Raw genomic sequence first — 27,011 nt, forward strand, 5'->3', positions numbered from 1 at the left:
ACTTTATTTGATTCGACTTTATTTTCCATCGATTTATCTCCAATCATAACTATATTCATTACACATTAGTGAATTTATTTATTTCCAAATATTTGACTTGATAAAACTCTAATAACGTTAAAATTTTGTGAGAACGACAACTAGACTCAAAACGTACAACGCGATCTATTCTATACTTTTAACTAAAATAATTTATTAACTCAGAAATATATATTTAAGTTTAGTTATTTTATAAATCTAATAAATTTACCACTGAATACTTGTGTATTGAATCAAGATTTTTACACATATGTTTTTAAGTTTTAAGTTTTCTTGATTTAAAAATTTTTAATATTTAAAAATATAATAATTCACAAATTTATGGTCGGATCTAACAGATAAAATAATATTATAAATAATTTTAATGGGTAGCGACGACATCAAAAAATGTGATGTTGTAACATAATTGGCTACATAAAAAAACATAACAGATAATGATAATATTTATAGATCTGTGTAAATTCGTAAAGTTTTCGGAATCTTCTTAATGTCTAAGTTATATTCAATAATGAATAAGTTAAATGTAAATTAAAATAAATGTAAACAAAATAATAACGTTGCTTCTGAGAATAGATATTTTGAATTATTTTAATATTTGTTAATAGAAAACAGAAAAATATAACAGATTGCAGTTAAAATATCCGAAATCTCCATATAATAGAGAATGGAAACCAACCAAAAGGAACAATATTATAGCTTATAAGTTAGACAAAATCTGTAATCGCAAAACTTTTTACCAGAGTATGAAACAATGAATAAAGATACCCGAGTGGAAAATAATACAGATTCTAGTAATTGGTACGAATCTGGGAAAGATGTGGAGTTTGATGATCTTTATAGTTTCGATTCAGAACTTAAATCTGAATATGAAGATTCAGAAAAAGGATCTGAACCCTTACCAGATGATACCACAGAAGTGAAAGAAGAAAGAGAAAAGAAAGGATCTAAAAAGAAGAAAAAGTATAGAAACTACAGCCAAAGTACAGGAATCAGTTTCTTCTTCTTCTCATGGATGACAGATTGGATAAAGCTGGCAAGTAAAGGAAAACTAAAACACGAAGATTTCCCAGATATACCGGATTCAGATTTTGATCAATACGCGACAGCAGAGTTCGGAAGCTGTTTAGATAAGTATAGAGATTATGAAAAGTGTAACAAATTAGTTAAATTGGTAGGAAGAAGTAGATTGTGCGTGCTAAAGGTATTTAGTAACAGTTTCATATTCATATTTTGTTTCTCAATTTTTAATGACATATTCGAAGTGTTCAACTCGTATCTACTAAGCCACGTGATGAAACAAAAAATGCCAACAACAGTGAAAGAGCTATTCAGATGTAATTCCATTATTTATAAAATATATATAAAATATTTATGAAATAGTAATTGATAATTGTTTTTAGATTTTGCGCTGGTCTTATTGGTGTTGATAGTGAATTTGGTAGATATAGTCACGGATGGACATCATTATTTTTATTACCGAAGATTAGTGTTGAGAATAGAAAATCTACTATTTTCGTTCTTGTTCAGTAGAATATTGTCTAAAAACCATTTTAGCGTAGAAAATGGACCACACAAATATGAATATAAATCTGAATCGTTCATCATATCAATGGACCCAAATAATAGCTTTAACATATCAGCGATCCCTAGATACCATCATAAAAGTAGTGGAATAATGGATAGCCAAGCAAATTTCAACCTGGAAAAAATTAACAAGAAGAGTAAAAAAACGTCTAATAGCACCAAAAGACCGAAAAATGTAAGATTCGATGAGGAGGAAATAAGCCTGTTGAATTTGGCGCTGTTTGATATTTCAGAAATTGCATGGGGAATTCTAAAGCTAATCGACCTTCTTACAATCCCACTGAAAATTTTAATAATAGGATGTTGGCTTTATTACCAAGTAGGAGCAACAGCAATAAAAGCAGTGTGTTTTATAATCATCTCGAGCGTGTTGATGGTCCTCTCAGAGTGGGAGTCGGCAAAATTGGTAAAGGGATATGTAACAAGAATAGATTATAGAATCTCAAAAACCCTAATCATTCTAGAAAATCTGACAAATTTCAAAATGTTCAGATGGTTAAACCTATGTAAGGAATCAGTACTAATGAGTAGGATCATAGAACTACAACTATGCCTGAAAAGAACAATACTCAGTTCAATAGGCTCATGGTTAGGAATAAGTTTACCAAACATTCTAGGACTGGCAGTATTTTTGATATATTCAACCAGCAGAGAAAGAGTAGCGAATTTAGACCCAGCATTCACAATACCACTGCTTCACACCCTCAACCACTTTATTAAGCCCTTTAAGGACCTGCCATCAGATCTGAGTGATCATCTGGAAACAACAATATCGTGTGTCCGTATAGAGACTTTTTTGTTTTCAAAGCAGTTAAAGTCGTATATTGACACCAATTTCACAGGTTCTGGAACAAGTCCTAACTCTACATCACCAACCCCTTCATTTGAAAGCACGCCGAAAAAGTCACCGGACCTGACAACAATGGTCAAAACAATATACGAAGAAGAAGTGGAGACAGGAAGAAGCACAATAATAGATGAAAGTGATAATATCTTTGAAAATGGAGACTTTTTTACAGACGATAAGGAAAATTTCCAAATTACCAAACAGGAAGAGGAACATACAGAAGAAGAAAAATATGTGATTTACATGAAAAATGCAACCTTTTGCAGAGCAGAAAAGAAGATATTCACCGGAATCAGTTTCAAGCTACGCCAAAGAGACAAAGTGGTGATCTCAGGGTCGAACATTACAGAAAAATTTTTATTCGGGATGTGCCTAATAGACGAATTACAACATACTGAAGGTATCTAGTTATAAATCATATACAATTAGTATAAATTGAAATAAATAATAATATGTGATTATATAAAAAATAATTATAGATTAATAATTGTTTAGGGATATACTTTAATCATTACATTAATAAGAATATGTGTACGGGAATAGTGAGTCAGAGCCCATGGATACCGATGGGAACAATCAGAGAAATAATATTGTTTGGAAACCAGTATAACAGAAAGCTTTATGAAAAAATCATCGAAATCTGCCAACTCAGCCACGATTTCGCTAACTGGAAGATGAATGATATGAGATTCATAGACGAAGGAGGACAAAATCTGTCAACAGGACAGAAAGTTAGAATATCATTAGCAAGAACATTGTACACGCTTTATGCAAATAATTTAGAACTGGATAATTTCAAAACTATGAGTAGTAATGGAGCAGTAGGCATGAACAACAATGGAGGAAAAAGAAATAAATCGGGGAATTTGGTGATATTGGACGAGATCTTTACAGTCCTGGACCCACAAATAGCAACGAAAATATTCAATAACCTGTTTGGAAAGGAAGGGATATTAAATGATTTCACATGTATCATAACAATACAAGATAGTTTTTTGCCAATATTAAAGGACACAAAGTATAACAATTATTTTAAATTCTACAGTTTGACAACAGAACATATTCAGCCAATTTCAATCTATTCTCACGAAGAGATTTTAGAGGTTGAAAATAATGAAGAGGACGAATTAGATGAAAACAACTTACCGCTAGAGAGAGATTATTCAAGAAAAAGTTCTAAAGAGCATAAATCGAGTGAATTTGAAGAAGAATCCCAGGAACCAGAGACTAGAAGTGAAACAGAACCAGAAGTTAGTGAAGTGGAAAAAAAGAAAGATGAGGAATTGGATGAAAGAGAAAAGCTTTTTGGATCAAACGAACTATTTACAGACGGAAACAAAAATATATGCCTAGTGAAGCTGGAAAATTTCATATGGTACCTCAAGAAGGTGGGTCTGAGACTAGTCATACTTGTGGTCTCAGTCTCATTTACAGCAATGATGTTAAACGTAGGAAGCGATATTGTAGTATCAAAATGGTCACCACCAAAATCTAAAACTGAAGCAATGAGTGGTAAATACAATAAATAATCATTAAATACATTATAAAACTCCAAGAAAAAAGGGTATTAATAATGTTTTAGGGAAAATAAGTCAATTAATAACGATGAAAAGGAGTAGTTATTTGATGAAGCTTAATTATTTGTACATATTCACGTTTTTGACATCTTGTACAATTGTCCTTTTCCTATGGAGGTCACTGTTGGAAGTTCAAGGAACACTTAGCGCAGCACACAAGGTCTACTCAAGCGCACTCAACGGAATATTGAAGTGTCCAATCGTAATATTCAACAAGATACCAATAGGAAACATAAACAACAGGCTTAGTGCAGACCAAAGTTATGTGGATTACAGCGTGTTTAGAAGGTTTTCACACTTCATGTCATCATTCATATATACATTTCTGACTGTGAGTTATAGAAAATTAGATAGTTATTGTTTGCATCAACTTATGAATTCAAATTAATATACGAAATTGTAAAAATACTATAGGCTGCATCACTTTGCTACTTGAACCCATGGTCAGTGCTCCTTATACCGCTGTTGATACTGTTATCATATTTCTGCGTGTTCAAAATGTACATACCAATGTCGATGTAAGTTCAATCTATAGTTAATTAATCAAAAGTTTAAACTAGATGGATTTTTGAGGATAATAATAATTTTTAGATTCAATATGAGAAGCAGTTTGGAAACCAGAGGATATATCTGCAGCCAGTTCTCGCAGGTGATATCCGGCTCCTATGTTATAAAGTGCCTCAATAACGAAAATTACATCATGAACAACTTTCTAAAGTACCTGAAAATACACCAAAACACAAAGTTCTTTTGCCACGCCTCATCCAGTTGGACCATGATAAGGCTCAAAATACTGACCTACCCACTAATTGTAATAAACTTGCTAAAACCGCTCATTCCGCTGATAGGGGACTCTAAATTTAACTCTACAGACATCCAAAAAATAGCAGAAGTACAAAGTGATAGTGATGTGGTTGGTGAAAGTAAGAAAAATGGGATGGTCGATGGGAACATCGGACTGGCACTAACATATTCATATAAGTTTGCGAAGCTATTGAAGTCGACGCTAAATAAAATAGTTGAACTAGAAACTGAAATGTGCGCATCACAACGTTTACAAGTACGTTTCACTATTTATTATAGTTATTGAGATATTATTGATGTGAGGTATAACTTGTGAATGTAGGAACTAGCAAAATTGGACCCGGATTATGATATAGCGGAAGAAAAGGTATTCGTTTTCAAGAGAAGGAGTAAAGTGAATAAAACCTTAGTTAGGAATAAGATTAACAACATTAACAAGAGAGTATCAATCTCGCCAGAGTGTCTCTCACCCTCAAATCAGAGACTAACATCTCTTGATCAAATTGAAGATACGATGTCCGAGGGATTATCAGTTAGTAATGTGGTTGTTAAGTACGAAAGCAAAATTTGCTTAAACCAAATCAACTTTAAAACTGGAAAAAACGAACATGTAGGATTAATCGGAAGAACAGGAGCTGGTAATTTTTAATACCTTGATATAAATAGATAAAAAATATTCAATTAACACAAATAAATGGAATTAAAAAATAGAAATATAGTGAAATAAATAATTTTTAGGCAAGAGCACTTTATTACAAAGTCTAGCAGGACTAATCAAGTTGGACTCAGGATGTATAAGAATTGACGGGGTTGACATATCGAAGTTATCAAACGAACAGATGAAGGACCTGGTTGGAATTTTGCCTCACATACCTCCGCTACTACCAGGGTGGACGGTTAGAAGGTACATTGACTCAGAAAACAAGTACGCAGACGAGGAAATTTACCAGGCAGTCCAGACGTGCAACTTTTCGAAGTTTATCGGATACCTATTGAGGTGTGATTTTGAAAGCAAGAACAAGAAGGATGGAGATAATACAAAGCCGTTTGATGAGCAAAGCGAATTTGGAGATTATGCAGAAAGTGAAGTCAACGACGAGTTGATCATTGGAGGAGATACCTTTGAGAATTTAAAACAGGCATTGGATATTAGAATTGCCAAGCAAAAGGAAAATAAATGCATTACAGTCTCAGATATTGATCTTCAGTATCTGACCTTACTGAAGCTTTACCTTAACAGGCACAAGTTAAGGCTCATTTTAATTGACGAATGTTACACGGTAGAGCAGAACAATAAGCACAAGCTGGAACAAATAACGGTTATCATTAATAGGCTATTTAAGGAGAACGTTGTCATAATAGTGGCTCACCAACACGAATCTCTCAGGTAACTCTTAATTTTTATAATTTATTTTTAGCCTATGTAACCGAGTGCTACTATTGGAAGGTGGGAAGATTGGAGAAATCCAACCAGAAAATTAACATTTTTAAATTCATCATTTTACATAAATTAAATGTGGTTCATATTTTTACAAATCTAGTATTAATTTACAAATTTATTAATTAAATGTGTTGTTTAAATTTAATTTTTTAAATTTATACATGGGCTCTGATCAATGAGTTACGGGTGGCTTACTGAGAGTACTTTAGGCCCCAAAAAGCCCAAAGAAATTTCTGTTCCAAAAGGCTCTATCGCTTCATTGAATAATATTATCAAAAGGCATATTCAGAAGGATATTGAGAAGCATGAACAGAAACGAAAACATAAGAAGGTAACACTTGGATTAACTCACACATTTTAGACTGATCTCTTCGAGCTAAGTAATCCGGGAGTGGAGCTAAGAAATAAAATCGACAGGAAGGAATCTACAATAAATCGCAGAGATAGGAGAAAGAGGATGGAACAAAAGGCCAAGCTATATAAACAAATGAGTAAGACTTTGATTTAAATTATAGTTATAAAGTAATAGTAAGATTAATAACTTAAAAATGAATTTGAAGGCTAAATAATATAAATAAATAGAATGAATAAATGTGTTTAGATGAGGGGAAGGTGGATCCGGGCGAAAACAGTGAATTCTTGGTAGATTTCAAGAGAAAAATTCAGACTGAACAACATAATTTAAAAGAAGGGGAAGAAGGTCAGGAATAATGAAAAATAACCATTCGCATAAATTCAAAGAATAAATTGCATGTATAGGTGTTGAGGATTCAGAGGCCAATAAAATCAATCGAGAAGAATAGTACGGATTTTAATAGGAATAAATGTTCATTTCCATAAAATAATCTTATTTACTATCTATTCATGCTATTAATGTGTGGAATCTTCGATGGGGTCATGGGATCCATTCAACATAACAATTTTATATATTATTCATCCAGTATTTTTATAAATCATGAGAGATCGACTCCTCCTGGAAAATCTAGATGAAGGGAAGCCAGCAATATGGCACCGGAATACATTATCGCTAATTAACGAGAATAAATTTGATAATCTAAAAAAGAGCACTCCGACACAAATCGTATATCCCAACTCCTCATTTAATATCGGATTACCTGTGGATTCTATTAATCTTCAGGAATCTTCCAATACAAATTACGATGGTAAGCCTCTATTCACCTTTTATTCCCATGGAATACTATTTACATATATACGAATTAATTATCACTTTAAACCAATTCTAATAAGTTTTTTAGACCCTTTATATGACGAAGACGGCAATGATAAGCCGTTAATAGTATATGCTTCTAACAAACCGGGTAAGTCAAGGTGCCTCATATTGATTCTCCAGAAAACGCCAAAAACTTCAGAAGCTACCTAGGATTGGTGTCCTTGATGCTATTTTACACATTTTTTGTACTATATTTTGGTAATTTGATGAAATCGCACGTTGATTTTACGAGGTCAAGCGTCATATACCTGAAGATCACCAAAATCTCAATTTCCTTGTATTTCGCAGTTTTGGTTCTTCTATCCCTTGGATACTCTCAGGTTTTAAGATTTAATAGTCTTATGACTACTGTACTAATGGCATTGGGTCTTTTTTACATCGAAAAGTAAGTCCTTTTACACATCTAGGTCTAGATTCTACACATTTTAACTATTAGTTAGCCAATCCAACTGCTTCCAACGCGTATGGACCTCTATTCGTCTATAGCTTACTATCTATGCTTAGAAGCCTTATATATATCTGCATGCACGTAGATCTAATAATTATTGTAGTATATACGGGGTCCTATTGTCTTCGGTACAGCTTTCGGTCCTCGTTTGCAACTATCACTCGATTTATAAAAATACACCTAAGGTTTTTATGGTATCTTCCGTCCAGTAATCTCGTTTTTAAGCCAGTTACACGCCTAAATACGCTTCATTTTGCGAGTGGGGGGAGCCTGTATAGCCTAGCTCCATATACACAATATTCAGAATCTATGTTTTATATCATCGCAAAAATGTTATCAAAAATTTTTATTGTCGCCTATTTTTACCTTTTCAGCGTTCTTTGCAATTTTTCGCAAGTTCCATCGCAGGTTTTACTGCCTAGGACCTCCGTTTACACATCAAAGCGGACTAACCAACCAATAACGGTAAACACCCAGTTTACGTTAAAAATCGAGCCCACTTTATGTGTAATTTGGAAGATCCAAGATCCTCAATTACTCGCCTTTGACAAAAACAACTTCACTCACCAAAAGTCAAGGCCCTCACAAGAATCCGGGGAACTGGACCCAAACACCCCAAATGAACTTAAAAATTGCCTACCCTCAGCTATTATTAACACAGTTCCACTCAATTTTAAAACCGACACTAACTTTATCTTACAATACACATACAATTCTGAAAAAAATGAAAAAAAAATAAAAAATGAAAAAACCGAAAAAAAAATAAAAAATGAAATCGAAAAAAAATTAAATACCGGCTCGGAATCTGAAATCGAAGCCCTGAAATCAGTTTCTGACCTCAGAACGTTCGTTTTCGCATACGACCCAAACTTCAGATTCCACGGTGTAACCGAAGTGGTAATCTCTAAACTCGAACACCTAACAGTTGAAACAGCGTATCGCAAAATCTCAAAAAACCAAACCTTCACCCTGAAACTAAGGGGATTCGACAAGGTTGGAAACACATTTACATCACTAGAAGGCCTACCATTTTATTTGTACTTTTCGGGCGCCAGAATCTTCGATATTTTGGACAACGAAGGAGAATTACACTCTGAAAAAAGAGCGTCGGTACTAGCAAAGGCAAACGACCTCGACTTGCCAGAAAACACAACACTGGTTACCGATGTTTTGATGCTAAAAGGAGTCAAGGTCGGCAAAACTAACCTAAAATTCGGACTCATCCTGGACGAATACGCCGACGTGGAAACACAACCGGTTGAGTTTGTGGTAAACGACTCAGTAGTACTATCGCACGAACAGCTTTATTTACTAGATAACAGCTCGTTCCAGCTGACACTAAAGTACCCGTCGTCAGAATACCTGTACCAGTACCCGAACGGGAATAATGAAATAGATTTACTAAACTACGAATGGTCAACAGACGGAGATAAAAGTAAATTAACGTTAAACAAAGGTTTTATAAAGGTACACTTACACTCAGAATCCAAAGAAAAAACTTTATCGGACCACGTTGGATACAAATGTGTAGTATACTGTAAAGACATAAGAACAGACCAAGTGTTGAAGACCTATGTTAACGTTATGAAGCCACACTCAGTGGTTATAAAGCACAACTCATTGAACAGTTTTAACAATTGCCTGATGAACAAGGATTTATTACAATTGAAAGATTTAAAAGCAAAATTGACCGATGGTCAGTATGAAGATTATCTAAATACGATTTCAGAATCAGATAGTGAACTGTCTGAATGTTATCAGCATAAACAGGAAGAAAGAGATGTGATTAACCTATTTGAAGGAAATCATTATTTGTTCAAGCTAAACCTGTTAACATACAATAAGAATGTTTTCGATGCCATTGACGCCAACGCACTTTCATTTAATTCCACCTCGACAGGTGAAGATAATGAGTTACTGAAGTTGATGAAGCAGAAAAATAATTATTATATATTCAAGGCTAATAAAATAGGATGCCAATACTATAGTGTCTCATATGGATTACCAAATTCAGAAAACCCAGAAACGCTCTCAAATAAGTATCAAATATGCGTACTAGACCAAGTTAAGTTACAAGGCTTTGAAGCAAATAAGACTAAACTTAAAGGTAACTTAGTTGTCTATATAGTTAATTTATATAATTAATTTATATAATTATGAAAAAATAATATGTATTCAGACGGCTATCCATGTTCTGAGAGACCATTAGTGGTGTTGGTAGGAGACGAGTTTGAGCTTAACCCAAAAGGTGGCTCAGGAAGATATAGATACGAATTAGACAACTGCCACGTGGAAAATAACAAGTTTCTCTGCAACAAAAAGGGCACATACCAGTTGAAGATTGTTGATTCTAATAATGAGGAAAATGGAGTTGTTCTACAAGTGATATCAACGACAATTAAATCTTCAAAGTTCCACCACGTATCAAGTGGTGCAACGGTTTCAGAATTCCATAACCAAGTAAATGTAAGACTTAACCAATCATTCTCACTGAGATTAAGTCTGTTCGGTGATTTACAAGGATTTAAGCCTATGTTTAAAGACAAATTTGGCCCTGAAGATTCAATGCTCTATTCGTTCAATTATCTGACTAAACCCAATTACCTAATACCGTTTAATGATAGAGAAAAGAAGTTGTCTGAAGAAGATTTACCAGACAATATGCCAAGAATGTTGAGTTATGATAAGAGCGTGCTGGAGTTTAAAGGAGTTGAGAAGGAGCTAGGAGGCCTGTTGCTCCTTAACTTCCACACGCTAGCCTGTAACACCACGAAAATCCGACTTGACCTGGAGTTGATAAAGTCGCTAAAAGAAACTCCAAAAGCATTGGATTTGGTGCAGGAGCAAGGAGGAGTAAAGTTCGAGGAGTTGGTGGTAAACGTGTATAGAGACCCAACTCTATACGTCAACGAAAAGTATCAACTCCCAGTAATTAACTTAACAACTGTGACTCCGCACTCACAAGAACAAGTACTGGCAAATATACCAGTTGGAGCCATGCTCGAGTTAAATTATAAGTATGGAGTGCCAAATGCGAAGCCAAAATTGTTAAGTGGTGATGAAACGAATAGTGTGTTACATATAGAAACATTAACACCAAGTGATAAGGACTCAGGGAATGGATTTATGGTCTATTGTTTGAATGAAGGAACCGATGAAGTGTCATTTGAGCAATTAGACTATAAAAAGACCTATAAAATCACCTGTAGTATGCCCAAGTATAATCGAATTTATCCGCTAAACAAGGTGACTAATGATTTGTATGAGCTGGTCCAAACGAGTTATGAACAGCAACAAAGTGGTTTAGAAAAGGACAAGGAAGTAGAAAGAAGATATACAGTTAACAAGAATAAGGTTAATAGGTACATTAACCTGTTGTACGATTCTAATAATAACATACTGTTGCCGTCCAAATTGTATAGACCATACTTCAACTTATACACGCAAAATAGTCAAGAAACAACTAATTCCCAATATGAAGAATTATCCAAGTCACAATACCAAGATTTGTCCACTTCAAGCCCTGAAGAGTTGGGCAAGGAGGAAGGAATGATGGTGTTTAAGTTGAATGATTTCTATAGAGGAAGCGAGATGAAATTGGTTGGAGTTTACAGGTATGAAAATTACCCTGAAAACTACTCTGAAACATTCAATAAAGTGCATAAATATAAAAAGTTCAACCAGCAATTGCTGAACACCTTGAAAAATAATCAGTGGGATAAGAAGAATAAAACGTACGTCTTCCAGGATACATTACATTTAAATACAGTGTCAAATCCATCATTAATACTAGTTGACTCAAATAAGAGTGAACAACAATATAATGAGCTGGATGTGATGTATAACAATAAATTCGAATACAGATTATACGTATATGGAGGATCACAAAACTATTCACTTACGACACATACACCCAACGTCAAATTCTCGTTCTCCAAAGTGTATTCATTTGAAACTGAAGATTCTAGACGTAACTTAAACTTTGAAGATACTTTGGGGGATGAATTGTTGCCAGTTTCAGTTAAAGATACGCACATGGTTGTTAACCTGTTTGACAATGATAAGTTGAGAGGCAGTGGAAGATTCCTAACATTCTCATCAGGTATTTTTCGATTTAAAACACTTAAAGATATATAAAACATATAATAATTATACAAATAGTTACAAAATTTGAGTATTACACGTTTACTAATTTGTAGATGAACTGGAAGATGTAGTGCTTGGAATCAAAGATGATGATATGCTATGGTGTGATGCCCTAAAGATAAACATACATCTGAGAAGACCAAACAACCTTAAAATGTATATTAGCCCGGTTCTGCCAGTAGGAAGTAATCAAAAGTATCCGAAATTGAAACTAATGAAGGAACAAGAACAGCTGTTGTTTTTGGATGAAAAGTATAAACTGAGTCTAGAGTGTTATTACAATAATAGAAAACTATCACCTAAGACAACAATGCTATCATTTCAGTTACTAGATGATAATATTTTAATGAAAGTTGAAAATAAAGAATTAAGAAGTAGAGTTGAGCAACAATTGAGAAATGAATTGATGGTAAGAGGAGATGAAGAAGTGTTGTTGAAGACAGCAGAGTTGGGAACAAGTACACTCTTGGTAAGAGATTTGGAAGGAAATCTGAAAGTGCCATTCAAGTTCAAAGTGTCAAATAAGCCAGTGCTGAGCTTCGAAATGCTGACAATCCTACCAGGAACTAAATTCGACGTCTCATTTGAGAATATCATCAGCAATGGAAACTTGATAGTGAAGACAACATGTACAAGTGGACAACACCAAGGAAGAGATACAGGGAAGGAAAGAAAGAATTCACTACAGTTTGATAACCTTGGAACATATAAGCATAATGTGGAAGTAATGTACGCAGAAAATGAACTAACAAGACTGAAACACCAGATGACAACGAATGTTTCAAAGCCTACAAGGATGGTCTTGAGTTTGTCAAGTTCAAGTGAGTCAGAGTCGAGTGGTTCTGAAGAAAATAAGTCGGAATACACAGTTGATAGAAACTCGGTGCATAACCTGAACGTGCTAGTGTTTGACGACAAAGATAACTTGTTCACGCCACTGTACTTGAGCAACCCTAGCTTGAGATTCCACTACAGGTTCACAAACACATGTAAACTGCTAAATGACCCAATGAATACCACACAAGTGGAAGAAGAAAGTAATAGAAATAATCTACAGCTATTAGTTACAGAAGATTGTGAGTTGGAAGTGATGCTAAAGTATAATAACTCAGTAGTGCAGTCTAAGAAAGTCGAATTCAAAGTCAAACAAGTAGAAACACTATTCGGAGACCAAGATACAGAAGAAGTTGAAGAATCTGATTACAAATGTGCAAGTGTGGATATGGAAGAAAGCCTATGCTATGGAGGAGTGTATGAAATAAGCAAAAGCTTCAGAAGTTACCCAGAAAATAAGCTCAAACATCTGGGAAATAACCTCTACAAAGTCACATCTGAAGGAAGCGTAATGATCACAACAGAATCTAACGTGTATAATCTAAACCTACTAAGACCGACACACTTCTCACTATCAACAGTTAAAACGAAAGAAACATCAGAAAATAGAAGAAATAATAATGAATTAGAACAAGAAAACATGAATAGTAATGATAGTAATATCATGAATAGTAACGATAGTAAACTAAAGTTCAAAGTTAATTTGTACGCGAATAGAAGTAAATTGAGAATGCCATTGAATTCAAAGTTCACAGTCAGATTCAAGGACCAATCAGTGTTCACATACAAACTGGAGAAACAGTTGTTGACACTAACACCAAATAACCCGGGAGAAACCACAATGGAAATCCTATTCAACACAGCAAGCGAAGAAACAACAAATAGTAGACCTAAAGAAGGAAGGTTGAATAGAATATACCACTTGAAGAACACAGTTACAGATCGAACAAGTGAAGTAAGTGCAATTCAAGGAGGAGAAGTGTACTTGGCAGGAAGAACAATCAATACAGTGGTAGCCAACATAGACGTCAACACGCATGAATTCAGCAAACTACTAAAGAATAAGTACACAATAAAGACATTCAAACCAACATTCGGAACAGAAAGTGAAATGACATACATTAACCTAACAGAAACATTGAACAGTGAAGCCAAAGTTAAAAGTAAATTGAGTAGTAATAGAGGAACATACAAAATATTCCTCAACATGGTTACAGATACACTAAATATGCTATTCACAACAGCAAGATTCGGAACAAGTAGTAGCAAAGAAAGTGTAAGACTGTTCAGTGTCAGCACACTCAGAGATTCATACCACTGTACAGGATGCCAATGTAGACTACAACTCAAATATAAATTGGAATCACCGATAACATTGAGTCAACTTCATAGTGCTAATACACTCTTGTATGAGTACTATACACGGCGAAGACGAGACGAGAATATGGAAGACCTAATGAGGATGTTCAGTAGTCCTTTATACGGTATAGACGACACTATGTGGAACAAGGAATTTGGAGCTGTTGGAGACTCAGCTCTTAAATTAAATTCACTTGGAAAACAAACATTTAAAAATTCAACCAATGATCAGTTTGTAATCAGTACAGTTCCATTCAACTCAGCAAATTTCAAGTTCAAACAAGTTAATGATTCGACAATTTTACTATTACCAAATTCCACCAATCATAAGGAAGAAGTTGTACTGGGAAACGCAAAAAACGTTGACTATTACAACTATGAACTTAAATACAAGTTCACTAACCAAATGCTGGACAAATTATTTTACCTAAAGCCAACATACAAACCATATACTGAAAGTGAACATAATGAATTGAGTGATACCAGTTTAATACACAGATTGGGTTACACCATGATGTTAATTAATACGTATAACAGAGATTGGAGCATTCTTAAGAATTATTTGAGGACTATGTCCAATGATCTTTTGAAAGGAAAACATAAACTAACCCTAACGATATTCAATCCTGTTAACGAAACACATAAAGATAACGTAAAGTTGTTTGAACAAGAATTGGAGGTACATTTGCCAGAGATAATCTTGTTTGTCGACGGAAACGGTAATATATTGAATGAAATCAACGAAAATAACCTCAACAATTTGGTTCATGCATATCCACTCAACTCTTCCTATAAACTCCACATTACGAGTGATCAGTTTTTGCTAAAGACCATCGAAAAATCTGGCCAACTCACAACATTCATCGTTTATTGCAATGCATCACCTGATATGGTTCAAAGATCCAAGCAAGATTTAGAAAATGAACAAGTCGGAGATTACCTCATGGTATTGGACGCTAATGACAACATCGTGGCCAAAATCAAGATCAATACTGACTTATCTTCAATTTCAACTGGCGGATTGAAGTTAACTCAGCTAAACATACTCAATAGAGCGAAGTTTTCTGATTTGTTGCACATTTCTTTGGTTGTGGCCATCGTCCTCTTCATCTTATTCGTCCACAACACCATCAAAAACAGTCAGTTCCATGAGCCAATGGTACCCCTAAAGCTCGATCGCACCTTACCAAAGTCTTTTCAGCACCTTTATCAAACTAATTACAATTACAAAAGTTACCAATAATCAAACAATTAGAGATTATCAATTCAAAAGATTTAAAGATTTTCATTTTACAACAATCAAACAATTAGAGATTATCATTTTACAAGATTTAGAGATTATCAATTCAAAAGATTTAAAGATTTTCATTTTACAACAATCAAAATTTTCATTTTACAATATTTAAAGATTTCATTTTACAAGATTTAAGATTATCATTTCAAACGATTTAAAGAATTTCATTTTACAAGATTTAAAGATTTCATTTTACAAGAATTTAGTGTATTATATTTTAATTTGTACCATATTTTAATGTAGTGTCGGTTTTAATCTTAATATACTTCCAAACCAACTAATACATGTTATTTAGCTAATAATGAACTGGGAACTGTTAAGAAGCAGACTACACATCGATCAAATAGATTTATGGAATCAAGTCAACAAGCTGCTGCAGGAATCGCCACTCCAAACACACCAAAAAGATTATGAACACACAAGCGAGTTTTATATATGGTTAATATCCAGAATTCTGGAAGATAATAATAGAAAAGGTACAAGAGAATCTAAGACTGTGCAAACGGAACAGGATTCTACCGAACCAGAGCTCGAAAATCTTATAAAAGGGCTAGAACTGGAAAATAAAATACTAGAAGAATGCTATGAAAAGGTCCCAGGACCTGAAAATTATTATAAAGAGGAAGATTTGATAATCAAAGTGTGCTGTGAAGGAGATAGTATCAACTGGGAAACCACATCAAATTTGATCAAATTGATGAAATTCAGAGAAGATAAATATATAGAAAAGTGTTTAAGCCTCTTAAAGAAAAAGAATGATCTCTTCAGGAAAATCATCGCAGCGCAATACCTGAGTATAGTATCATTAAAACAAATACATTCAAGAAATAGGACTAAAGATTTTGAAAGACCAAAATTTATATCTAAGGAAACTAAATCTGAACTGGAGAGGAAAATCGAAGATTTAAAGGAACAGAATCAACTCCTCAATTCGAGGCTGGAAATCTACAAGTCAGAACTAGAAAAATTTTACCCCAAAAATAATTCTTCCTGTCCGAAAGAGGAAAATTTTAATTTATAATTTTAAAACCTACTTTAAAAATTAAATGTGTTGTCTTCGAGTTTAATCTAATAATCTGAATGTGTACAATATGGACTACGTGTGGAAGTTTACATGTGTTAGTAAAATTTTTATTAAATTTATAAAATGCTGGAACAGGCAAAAGATATTAATTTAAACTCTATTTCATGGTAGTTTTAGTCATTTTGAGAGATGAGAGTGTACAAACCTCCGGATCGGAGGCCGAGCCTGAAAAAAAATGAAATAACCTTCAAATCTGACCCTAACCCCAATAAATATGGAAATATTGACGGGTTTGAGATAGATGAAGCGCTTTTTTCACTTTTGGACGGACTGGTGGAAAATAACGAGAAGACGAGAGAGATAGTAGTTAAAACTTTGATGAAGTTTGCGCTTTATCAGCCCGATCTAGTGTTAAAATCGGTTTTAACCTTCTTGCAAGTGCAGAAAACAACAGTAACACACCAGCATTCCCTGCTAAGATTTCTCAAAAGGTGTATAAATGAGTTGAAAAACATTCCAAACAGCACTGTCAAAGAAGTACTTCTTTTCGTATTAAAGGAGATTAGGTTTCTAAAGGTTACTGACCAAAGGCATCTTGAAATGAAGGAAATTGTTAACGCAGCAACGGTTCTCTGTGCATCATTTTCAGTGGATATTATATTAGCATACATTAAAGAAATTAATCAAAGTATAGTCCAAACTATATATTTATAGCATATATTTAGAGTATATTTTTGGATGTTAAAAATTTTGTAGGAGAGAATTATTTTGAGATTTTGTGCATATACGTGAAAGTTTTAACACATATTTGTGTCTCAGTGCCAAACAATACATACGTAAAGAGCATACTAATTTCAAGTCACATAATGTCGTTGTATAATAAGGAAGTGTTTAAGGAGGAAAACCAGGAAATTTGCAAGGAACTATCATCACTGTTATATGCGATTTCTAACATGATACTAACAGTTCCATACACGTCATATTCATATTCAAGGTTTATTGGTTTAGGGCGTTTTTCATCCATAAATAACACGGTTGGTAAAGCTTGTAATGAAGTGGTTAGTGACTCAACCATATATGAGGCTTTGAACTTGGAAAACAATATATGTAACCGATTATTATCGATGACTAATTTTCCGAATCGTTCGCACGATTCACTAAATAGTGTGAATGCTGTGGATAATAAGATGATTCGCAAGATGAGTCGACCTAATATAGAAAATATAAAGAATATATTGGAGCCTCTGTATGGATTAATGCTTGAATATTATTTGCAAAAGATATATATAAACCCAGCATATGATAACACGTGTTTGGAACTACTGTATTCTCTGGTGATCATCTCAGAGTACGTTTCGCCGGAATGCTTCAGGAACAACTCACTAAACCTTTTAACCTGTATCATAGTCAGATTCTTAAATTATGTACCAAATCTCAAACTCAACGATAACTTGTGGCTCAAATTACATAAAATCAACTCAAATAATTTGACCAATAAATTCGTGTCACTATTCTCAAATCCAAGTACGTTACATTCCGTACCATATACTACATATATATTCATAAAGTTATCATGAATATAGATGTTTCTTGTGATGTGCCGCCGAAATTTTTCGTTTACGGACTTAGAGTGTTTATGCAAATCCTGTTCAACAATAATCAGTTTTACATCTATACCAATTCCCACAAGTTTGTTTTTAAATATTTCTACCTATACATTTTTATGAGATACTAATGAGAACGTAGCCTGTGTAATATACTGTTTTCGATACTGGTAATATTGTATAATAATAATAATAAGTGTCTCTTGTCGTACCTAAAAGACGCCGTTTCTTCTAAGGATATTTGTCAAAAGGATACCTATGTTGTTACAAGTCAAACAAACTCAAATGATAGTAACAGTGAGATTGACAATGTGTACATTGATCACATAATAAGTTCACTTGGGATACTACTTAGTATAAACTCGACATGTTTGGTTCTCTGTGAATTTTTGTATAATAAACTCACATCAAATGTTTTATCAAGTGTGATTTTATCATTTTATATATTTTCCTGTACAACTGAAATGGAAAGTAATATAGAAAATAATGAAGAGAATGTTTTGTTATTTAAAGATAATGGTTTAGTTGATACAAGTCAACCACATAAACTAGTAAAGAATTATGAAAAACTAGGTGAAAAGAAGAGTATACTGATGTATAAAATAATAGATAACATAAACCAAATACTAAATATAAACGTGACAGACAGTTATTCCTTTTATATAGTCGTACAGTTCATTAACACCTTATTTTCCTCAAAGTATATTTCCTTTTACTCAAACTACAATCATCTGGAAGATAAGAATACTAGGATCAATAAGAAGATGAAAAATGTATATTATATAATCAATTACATATTCGAGTATAAAATAAACATGGATATCAAGAAAAGAATTGATAGTAATTTAGAGTTATTCAGTGATAATAAGTTCGACCAGACGTTTTTTCACCTAATGTATCACTATGACCCAAATAGTCAGTCCCAGGTCCTCACTACCCACCCACTAGTTCAAACTGAGTATATAGAAGACTGTATTGAGAATATAATGAGAAATGCACCGGAGCATTTCCTCTCATACTTAATGAATAAATTGACGAGTAATGTCAAGAGAAATCTTTTAACGATATTTATATACCTTTTCAAGTTATTTGAAAGATGTGAAGAGGACTTGATAAGGAAAGTACTGGGAGAAGAGAATTTAGTCAACTTGCTAATACTAGCAATGATATATTTACATGATCCAGTCTACTACTTTGGCGAAGCTTACTATTCCTCTAAACTCCTGATAAAACTCTACAAATTGTTGTTCGTCCCAGTTGGTCCTGAAGTTTCATTAAGTAATTTATTGATTGACGAAAGTGTTGTGGTTAATGATTTGGATGATTATAATACACTGGATTCTTGCTTTTTGACTGATAATGTAATAAAAAATAGTAGGATGGATGAAAACTATGTATATCCAACAGATATAGTGATCAATATGATGAACGTATCAAGAATAATTGGAAAACTTAATGAGTTTTACAGGGTGGAAGGTGATAAAATTATTAATCAAATGGGATCATTGATAAAGAAGCTTAAAAATAAACCTGTGTTGCACAAGTCAACATCGTTCTTGTTTAGTCCTTCATTCTTGACTACAGGGAATACGTTTTCTAGTAATATTGTACTATCAAACAGTGCAAATACAACCACCAATTTAAAGGTAAATGGGATAGTAATTGATACAGACTTGAGTGTTTTTCAAAATCTAGGTATTTTGAATATAGTGTGTTTCTTCACCGTTGGTTCAGCCAAGAAACAGTGTGATACACTGGACAATGGTGTAATTGATATAATTAACTCTGTAATCAATAATGTGACGACAAATACAAGCTCATTCACACTAAGTAAGGAGGAGTTGACGCTGGCACAGAGACAAAAGGTAGCACACACACAATATGATACAGTTGGCACCAGTGATCAGAGTATGTTCTGGTGTAATAGTGTGGAAATGAAAAATATATACCTAATATTGAACAGTATTTGTATAAGTAATTTGGCAAATAAAGATAACACCAAGCTTCTGTGCACGAAACTGTATCAAATTACGGTCCAGAACATGCCAAAAGACACATCATTTTCAATATTCGGGAAAACATCAACTTATCTACAGTCTGAAAGAGCTAGACTAACGCTATTATCAGCACTAACACATGTATATTCAAGGTTCGGCTCTGTTATGAATACCAAAGTAGTTGATGGCGGAGAATTGGAAAATAGTAAAGAATCAGTTGAAGAAGCTTTGAGTTCAAGATATAATAAAATGACAAATTCACTTTTGGGTAAAGAGAAATCTAATGAAACAGATGATAATGGAACTGAAAGTATGGTTGAAAAATACATAATAACGCCATTGATATTTATATTCAATAATGAAACTGATGCTCCAGTCCAAGAATTCATACTTAACCGTCTAATACTATTAACCCACTCAAATAAAGCTGTTGAAGGTGATATTGAGATGATTTCCGTGTTGTTCAATAAACTAATAGGTATAATATTGAAATTGGCAGATAGTAACAATAAACTGGATGCCAACAGTTTGGCTGAAAAATATGAAAAGAATGAAACATTGAACACAAAAAATCTAAATATAGAAGTAAATGAAAAGGAACAACTTTTGGCATTTTATTCATTCTTGTTATTGTCATCATTTGGGCCGCATTACAAGTCACTGACAACCTCAGAAAAACCTTACATGGTTTTATACTATATACTCTACTGGTGTGATCACTATTTTTACGTGAATATTGCCAAGTTCAACCTTAATTATTCATTCACCTACAACTTCCATAGCTCAATTAATTCTGTAAAAATAGTACAATTTTACCTGAAAACTGTATTTTATACACTTGTAAACTCGGGTAACAACGTGGATTGGGATATACTTTACAAAATAATTATCATAATATTGAATAATAATAACCCGAATGAACAGATATTGATCAAAAACAGATTATACATATTGATTACGTTTTTAAACGAAGTATCACATCTTGGATATACTGAACTGAGTAAAGAAGATACAGTAGAAAACTGGCTAAAAATATTAATGATGATATGGTGCTATGTCCTTAAATGCCATGATTATAATGTGAAGATTAAATTGATTAATATTTTTTATCGGTTATTTCAACGACATAAAGGAGTGGTTAGTGAAGATAAAGTAGGGTTGGATGTAATAAATAATTTGGATACCATAGTTAAAATGATGCCTGAAGACTTGAGCATAAAGTTGGTAATGTTGTCAGCAAATTACTTGGAAAGACCAACCTGCATATCTAATTCCCTGATTAAAATCATACACAAAATATTGAAGCAGAATATGAGCCTAATGTCAACACAACAAATTCAGTCAATTTTAATAGTTGTATTTAACAGGTTTAAACAACATTTTCAGAGTAGTAATATACCGATTTTCCTAAGATTATTCCTGATTGACATTTTCAAGAGTAATACTAACATTCTATTCAACGTACTGTTTGGCTATAATTTAGAATTCCAATCAAATGTGATACTCATGATAATCAAAGATGAGGAGTTGTTGTATTTACTACTCGATTATTTACAACAATTTATTAGTAAACAGCTTCAAGAGTGTTTTAAAAATGATTCTGGGAGTGTTGGCGATGTTGAAAATTCTATTTCTAACAGTCAACTGACTAGGGAGAATAATATAAAGACACTAGAGTGTGTAATAGAGTATAATGTCGGTATATTCAAGAATTATTTTGAGTTGTTGAGTGAGAGTGAATATGTGAACCTTCTGATTATATACGTCAATGCGATGTCAAATAGAGTTTCAGGTTTAGTTAAGGAAAATCTGGATAAGAAAATTGTTAGACTTCTAAAGTCCATTTTACAGCAAGATGTTTCTACCAATAATACGATATTATATTACAGTATTGGTATCATCAGCAGTAACTCAAAACTTTTAAACTCATTTCTCGACTATATCCTAAAGTTATTACACTGTTCGAATAATGATTTTGTAAATTTGGAATCACAAAATATTAAAGTCCCTTTGAATGATATGAAAACCCCTTTAAATACTATGAAAATCCCGTTGGATATTATGAAAGTGCTGTTGAGGATAATAATTGAACTGATTAAGTGTAACTTGTTGACGGGGTATGATTTGAAGGTGCTAAAGATAATAAAATCACTGGATTATAACTTTAAACTCATATACTATTACCTGAAGAATATGTTTAGGACCAGAATTAACCCATATTATAACCTGTATAACAATTTCTATTCCAAAGTTGAGAAAGTTAGAAGAAGATTCTTTGATCAACTCGTGACTACACTAGTTGATAGTGTCGATGATAAGATTGAAAGGGATTCACTCTATTATTACATGAAGGTAATATATGTGGTTATAACAATAATAACGAAAAATCGTTTGGTAAAGTACTACCATGACGCAAATAAAATGATATTCACCATTGTTAAGAATAAAGTATTTTTCACCAGAAAGAAGCTGAGGCATTCCTATTTACAACTTTACTGCTCAATATTACGCTACATATCTGTTAACAAAAATTCAGTTAAAAGTAACAAAAAATTGGGTATGGACAATTTGAAGACCTATTTATTATATCCAACGTGTGTGTCAATAATGTCCAAAGATAGTAAAGGATTGTCAAATATATGCAACAGGTACATGAAATTGTTTGTTTCTGTATTCTTTGGAAATTGTTATAAAGTGGATTGTACGAACTTGTTTGAGGAGGTGATAAGGGCCTTAATTGTGAAGGGTAATAGCAATAGTACTTGTATATGTAATTCAACTATCCCAAGTTATAATCATGATAACAATAAGTTAAAATTAACTAGTGAACCAATCCAGAAAACCCTATGTGTTTGCAATAGTTTCTATTTGTTGTATATTTTATCATATTTTATACCTAATGATGAAGATGAGGGTATCTCAGTCCCGGCGAACATTAACGAGGAGTTTAAAAACATCAAGAGATTACAGTTGGATAAAAAGAGCTCGGAAGTTCTTTTTCAAAGTAAACCGAGCTTTGAAAACCATTCTCAGGACTTCATTGACGTTAACGAGTTTTATCATCTGAACCTAAATGTGGGAAACCCCTCATCCACTCAACTTGATAGTGGTGATTTGTGGAATATTAGTGTTTGTGGAGATTTATTGGTTCTGTTGGATGTAAGTGACTATTTTGTGGTTGACGGCAGAACCAAGAGTAATTTCATGTACAATTCCGACTCGCTGGAGGAGTATTTCACGAAAGCTTCGGGTAAAAACTTGAGTCTTCTCAGAATCAAGAGCTTGGACTTGATCAAGAACTCATTTCTATTTCTTTCAAGTAACATTTACAGGTTCATTACTTTCCAAAAATATTTAAACTCGAAACCTATCAAGGTTACCCTTTTCCAATCTGATGATTACTTTTTCTTCAATTCCAGTTTTACCAAAACCAACGACGTTGTAGATAACAAATCACAGGATAAAATAAAGGGAAATGATAAAATCAACCAAAAACCTAGTTTAGAAGTTATCCAAGACGATGTGCTGTACAATTGTATTAAATTTTGTGTGTTTATAATATCAAAGTCCTCACTGTTTATTTCAGAGAATTCAGAATTTCTTCAACTCGATCATCTGCTGGATCACAGGGATGATCAGGAATTTGAGTCGAACTTGAAGTTGATTAGGAGAAACTGTTTAATTCACTTTGAAAGTCTTTGTAATGTAGTTTTAAGCAAATTGTGTAAATTAATCGACAACACCAAATTCAAGCTGTATATTTACAAACAATTACAACACTTGTCAAATGTTGTGCCTCACTAATGTATTATATTGTACATTTTATTTTATAGTATACTCCTAATATTTATGCTGTTTATTAACACAATCCTTATATACTCCTGGGGTTATACACATGTATATATACTTGTATATGTTATCTAGTATAAATGGTGTAAATATTAAAATCTGTTGTTAGAAGTGTTTTCTAACAATTTTAAAGTCAGCTTCACAATTAAATTGATAAATTTGTGGTTTATGTCCTATAATCAAATTAATTATCCAAACGAACATGTTGGTTCCATTGAATTGTCAGGCTATCATTTTTGTAGACCAACTCCAGTGATGAGTACTTAAAATTCAACTCTAAAAACATGTTGAAGCACTAAAGATACCTTCAGAACTTGCTTTAGTTGTGTAGTCTTTGTCCTCTAGTTTCGAGTTTAGTATGATCTTGGCTATGAATTCAGTCAACTTGTAAAACTGGTCAACTGTGGAAGTCAGTTTTATCCGGTTAATTATCCTAGGCATGGCAGATTTAACAATTTTCTCTACGTCTCTATTCATGTAATCTTCGGTGTTTAGTATTTTCAACAACTTTTCGTTATCATACAAGTAAATATTATTATTAATGTTAAAGGCGTACACCACCTAAAATAACACTCACCATAATTCTTAATTACCTTTTCATTTTGAATCAGTATGTTTGGGTGTACGTAAACCTCTCTGACATCTTTTTTATCTGAATCTTTTGTAAATTTTATAGTTTGTCCATTAGATGGATAATACACCTATATCATTTAATTGTTTAAATCGGGTTACCGGTATCTTAAGTGTACTATTAATATGTTTTGAGAACCTTTTCATTGATTCTAATTCTCCATGTACGAAAACGATGTTTTTAGGTCTTATCTACAATTTTTTAGTTAATTATTATTATTTGGTATAAAAATTACATGTTTGATCAATTGAAGTATTCCGGGTGAATCTGCATGTGCTGAAAAGGACAAATATCTAACTTTGCACTTTATATTCATCACTCCAATGTTAGTTTTAATACTTTTTTCTCCTAAATCCAATGTTAATCTTGCATAAATGTTTAATTTATTAACGATATTGATATTGTGATTCATTACCTGCTATTAGCTTATTTCCCACCGTTCCTTGTACACAGTATCCTGAACAAATATTTAGTTGATAATGGATGTATACGAGATACCTGGTATAAGAATAAGATTACTTGGATTTTGTGACCAAAGTTTGCAGGCTTTTAGTGATAGTCCAGTGTGTACCATTCCTGGCGTTGCAAAAAGAACCATTGGTCTGTTGTCGTTTAAAAACGACTGATCAAATTGCAAGAGGTTCCGCAGTGAGAACGGGTTTTCTCTAAGGTTGGTTATGTTATTGTTGTTTGTCCAGCTTGAGTGGAGTTTGTAGTAATTTGTGGCCTTTTCTGACAACCCTCCTCCAAAGTATATTGGAAATGAAAGTGATAAATTATTCCAGTAATTGTTCAATATGATTGCTAGTTCTTGCGCTCTTCCAACTGCGAATACTGGTATCAATACTTTCCCCTAAACACATTTTCTATACTCTTTAAATTATTTATAATATAGATTTAATATATCGTAGGCTATTATTAGTTATAGTTACTCCATTTATTAGTGTTTCATGTACTGTTGTGCACAGTTCCATTTCAGTTGCTCTTTTGGATTGTCTCACAAAGGTTGCGTATGTTGACTCACATATTAAAACGTCCGGTTCTAACGTTGGGACTTTTGCCGGTCCCAAATGCTTATCTGGAATTGTATTAAAATCTCCTAATAAATTAAATTATACTGATTTACAAGGTTAGTACTAATATAGGAAGATTTACTGACTTAGTATTAATGAGAAATACCTGTATATAATACTTTAAAGCCATCACATTCTGATAAGAACATTGACGCCCCTAGTACATGACCAGCGTAATATGGTACAAGGTTTAAATTTCCAACAGTTTCAGTCGCTCTTAATTGTAATGGAATTGACCTCTTCATACACTCTGCTACTGAGTTTAAGGTATATCCCCAGGGGTCGGCTTTTTCTTCTATCTTCCTTCTCTTATCAGGGGTGAAGGTCGCGTTTGTATGGGAGTTAAGAAGTGATTTAACTGAGGCGTTAATTGAAGAAATTGAGTTCGGATCATCTGGAACAGTTCTGGTAGATGTCACTTGGACACTATCTCTTAGTAACAGAGGACATAGTGCTCTAGTTGGATACGACAAGTATATCGGCCCAGAATATCTAAACCATCAAATTTTAAATTATTATAGAAATTCTATCTGGTTAAATATTTAATACCCTATGTGTTCCGTTAAGAATGGGAGTGCTCCCACATGATCTAGATGAAAATGCGATATTATGGAGCAATCTACACTATTCGTAACATTCCTTAATGCCTTTTGTAATGCATTTTTCATATAAATATCCTTATCGAATTCTACAATTTGTTATAATTTTCTAAAAATTACCCTGTTTTACAGCACATTTATCTGAGTAATCGTGTGAAAATGGGTCATCTGGAACACTTTTTACTTCAAACTCCTCCTTTTTAACAGAGCCCATCAGTTGAATCTGATGATTATATTCATTAATATCTCCCAGGAGTTGTAAGTCTGGGTACCTTCGTTGATCAACAAACCCGCAATGGGCTCCACAGTCAAATACCACTCTTTTGGATGGAAATGTGACTACTACACATGATCTTCCTACATCTTGTCCTGCTCCAAGAACTGTTATATCAACAGAGTTCATTCCTTTTTCGGAGCCTTATTCTTCTCTTTTCAAGTTAAAATACATAATTAATTGCGATTGCGATTGTTGAAAAAACTAGAATAAGTTAAAAAATAGTGAGAAATTAACAAGAAAATGAAACAATGTTTAAAAATAACATTTTATAGTGGAAAATAAGGAGAAGATTTATAAATTTTCTTATCAAATGGATAAAATTATAAAATCTATCTAATTTAAAAAATAGTTGA

The 27,011-nt window shown here is 33.1% G+C and overlaps 6 protein-coding genes across 6 annotated transcripts, besides 15 other annotated features; 5 read left to right on the forward strand and 1 right to left on the reverse strand.

Moving 5' to 3' along the window:
• Window positions 1-790: 790 nt before the first annotated feature.
• On the forward strand, window positions 791-6,333 carry TA05455 (ABC transporter, putative; the record flags this gene model as incomplete). The annotated part of the gene is made up of 9 exons (XM_949771.1): window positions 791-1,373; window positions 1,440-2,870; window positions 2,966-3,982; window positions 4,053-4,378; window positions 4,462-4,565; window positions 4,639-5,107; window positions 5,174-5,489; window positions 5,590-6,238; window positions 6,270-6,333. 9 exons carry the CDS (start codon window positions 791-793, stop codon window positions 6,331-6,333), a joined length of 4,959 nt encoding a protein of 1,652 aa, XP_954864.1.
• Window positions 1,007-1,066: a sequence feature (9 probable transmembrane helices predicted for TA05455 by TMHMM2.0 at aa 73-92, 156-178, 191-213, 358-380, 449-471, 974-996, 1028-1050, 1109-1126 and 1133-1155).
• Window positions 1,256-1,324: a sequence feature (9 probable transmembrane helices predicted for TA05455 by TMHMM2.0 at aa 73-92, 156-178, 191-213, 358-380, 449-471, 974-996, 1028-1050, 1109-1126 and 1133-1155).
• Window positions 1,361-1,373: a sequence feature (9 probable transmembrane helices predicted for TA05455 by TMHMM2.0 at aa 73-92, 156-178, 191-213, 358-380, 449-471, 974-996, 1028-1050, 1109-1126 and 1133-1155).
• Window positions 1,440-1,495: a sequence feature (9 probable transmembrane helices predicted for TA05455 by TMHMM2.0 at aa 73-92, 156-178, 191-213, 358-380, 449-471, 974-996, 1028-1050, 1109-1126 and 1133-1155).
• Window positions 1,928-1,996: a sequence feature (9 probable transmembrane helices predicted for TA05455 by TMHMM2.0 at aa 73-92, 156-178, 191-213, 358-380, 449-471, 974-996, 1028-1050, 1109-1126 and 1133-1155).
• Window positions 2,201-2,269: a sequence feature (9 probable transmembrane helices predicted for TA05455 by TMHMM2.0 at aa 73-92, 156-178, 191-213, 358-380, 449-471, 974-996, 1028-1050, 1109-1126 and 1133-1155).
• Window positions 3,871-3,939: a sequence feature (9 probable transmembrane helices predicted for TA05455 by TMHMM2.0 at aa 73-92, 156-178, 191-213, 358-380, 449-471, 974-996, 1028-1050, 1109-1126 and 1133-1155).
• Window positions 4,103-4,171: a sequence feature (9 probable transmembrane helices predicted for TA05455 by TMHMM2.0 at aa 73-92, 156-178, 191-213, 358-380, 449-471, 974-996, 1028-1050, 1109-1126 and 1133-1155).
• Window positions 4,346-4,378: a sequence feature (9 probable transmembrane helices predicted for TA05455 by TMHMM2.0 at aa 73-92, 156-178, 191-213, 358-380, 449-471, 974-996, 1028-1050, 1109-1126 and 1133-1155).
• Window positions 4,462-4,482: a sequence feature (9 probable transmembrane helices predicted for TA05455 by TMHMM2.0 at aa 73-92, 156-178, 191-213, 358-380, 449-471, 974-996, 1028-1050, 1109-1126 and 1133-1155).
• Window positions 4,501-4,565: a sequence feature (9 probable transmembrane helices predicted for TA05455 by TMHMM2.0 at aa 73-92, 156-178, 191-213, 358-380, 449-471, 974-996, 1028-1050, 1109-1126 and 1133-1155).
• Window positions 4,639-4,642: a sequence feature (9 probable transmembrane helices predicted for TA05455 by TMHMM2.0 at aa 73-92, 156-178, 191-213, 358-380, 449-471, 974-996, 1028-1050, 1109-1126 and 1133-1155).
• Window positions 6,334-6,467: 134 nt separating the features above from the next.
• TA05460 (uncharacterized protein) lies at window positions 6,468-7,095 on the forward strand (the record flags this gene model as incomplete). Its single annotated transcript, XM_949772.1, has 4 exons — window positions 6,468-6,623; window positions 6,654-6,783; window positions 6,894-6,992; window positions 7,052-7,095. The coding sequence occupies 4 exons, from the start codon at window positions 6,468-6,470 to the stop codon at window positions 7,093-7,095; spliced, it is 429 nt and encodes a 142-aa protein (XP_954865.1).
• Window positions 7,096-7,247: 152 nt separating this feature from the next.
• Window positions 7,248-15,553, forward strand: TA05465 (uncharacterized protein; the record flags this gene model as incomplete). The annotated part of the gene is made up of 4 exons (XM_949773.1): window positions 7,248-7,611; window positions 7,964-10,078; window positions 10,151-12,073; window positions 12,171-15,553. 4 exons carry the CDS (start codon window positions 7,248-7,250, stop codon window positions 15,551-15,553), a joined length of 7,785 nt encoding a protein of 2,594 aa, XP_954866.1.
• Window positions 8,029-8,097: a sequence feature (3 probable transmembrane helices predicted for TA05465 by TMHMM2.0 at aa 144-166, 229-251 and 2538-2555).
• Window positions 8,284-8,352: a sequence feature (3 probable transmembrane helices predicted for TA05465 by TMHMM2.0 at aa 144-166, 229-251 and 2538-2555).
• Window positions 15,380-15,433: a sequence feature (3 probable transmembrane helices predicted for TA05465 by TMHMM2.0 at aa 144-166, 229-251 and 2538-2555).
• A 352-nt stretch (window positions 15,554-15,905) lies between the features above and the next one.
• TA05470 (uncharacterized protein) lies at window positions 15,906-16,625 on the forward strand (the record flags this gene model as incomplete). The annotated part of the gene is made up of 1 exon (XM_949774.1): window positions 15,906-16,625. The coding sequence occupies one exon, from the start codon at window positions 15,906-15,908 to the stop codon at window positions 16,623-16,625; it is 720 nt and encodes a 239-aa protein (XP_954867.1).
• Window positions 16,626-16,817: 192 nt separating this feature from the next.
• On the forward strand, window positions 16,818-24,033 carry TA05475 (uncharacterized protein; the record flags this gene model as incomplete). The annotated part of the gene is made up of 4 exons (XM_949775.1): window positions 16,818-17,316; window positions 17,385-18,152; window positions 18,197-18,317; window positions 18,375-24,033. The coding sequence occupies 4 exons, from the start codon at window positions 16,818-16,820 to the stop codon at window positions 24,031-24,033; spliced, it is 7,047 nt and encodes a 2,348-aa protein (XP_954868.1).
• A 321-nt stretch (window positions 24,034-24,354) lies between these two features.
• TA05480 (uncharacterized protein) lies at window positions 24,355-26,784 on the reverse strand (the record flags this gene model as incomplete). The annotated part of the gene is made up of 10 exons (XM_949776.1): window positions 24,355-24,639; window positions 24,672-24,779; window positions 24,811-24,900; window positions 24,945-25,057; window positions 25,101-25,166; window positions 25,208-25,562; window positions 25,642-25,808; window positions 25,889-26,274; window positions 26,332-26,470; window positions 26,502-26,784. The coding sequence occupies 10 exons, from the start codon at window positions 26,782-26,784 to the stop codon at window positions 24,355-24,357; spliced, it is 1,992 nt and encodes a 663-aa protein (XP_954869.1).
• Between the last annotated feature and the right edge of the window lie 227 nt (window positions 26,785-27,011).

The sequence above is a fragment of the Theileria annulata genome, chromosome 3, assembly GCF_000003225.4.
Source record: "Theileria annulata chromosome 3, complete sequence, *** SEQUENCING IN PROGRESS ***".
Taxonomy (NCBI): domain Eukaryota; phylum Apicomplexa; class Aconoidasida; order Piroplasmida; family Theileriidae; genus Theileria; species Theileria annulata.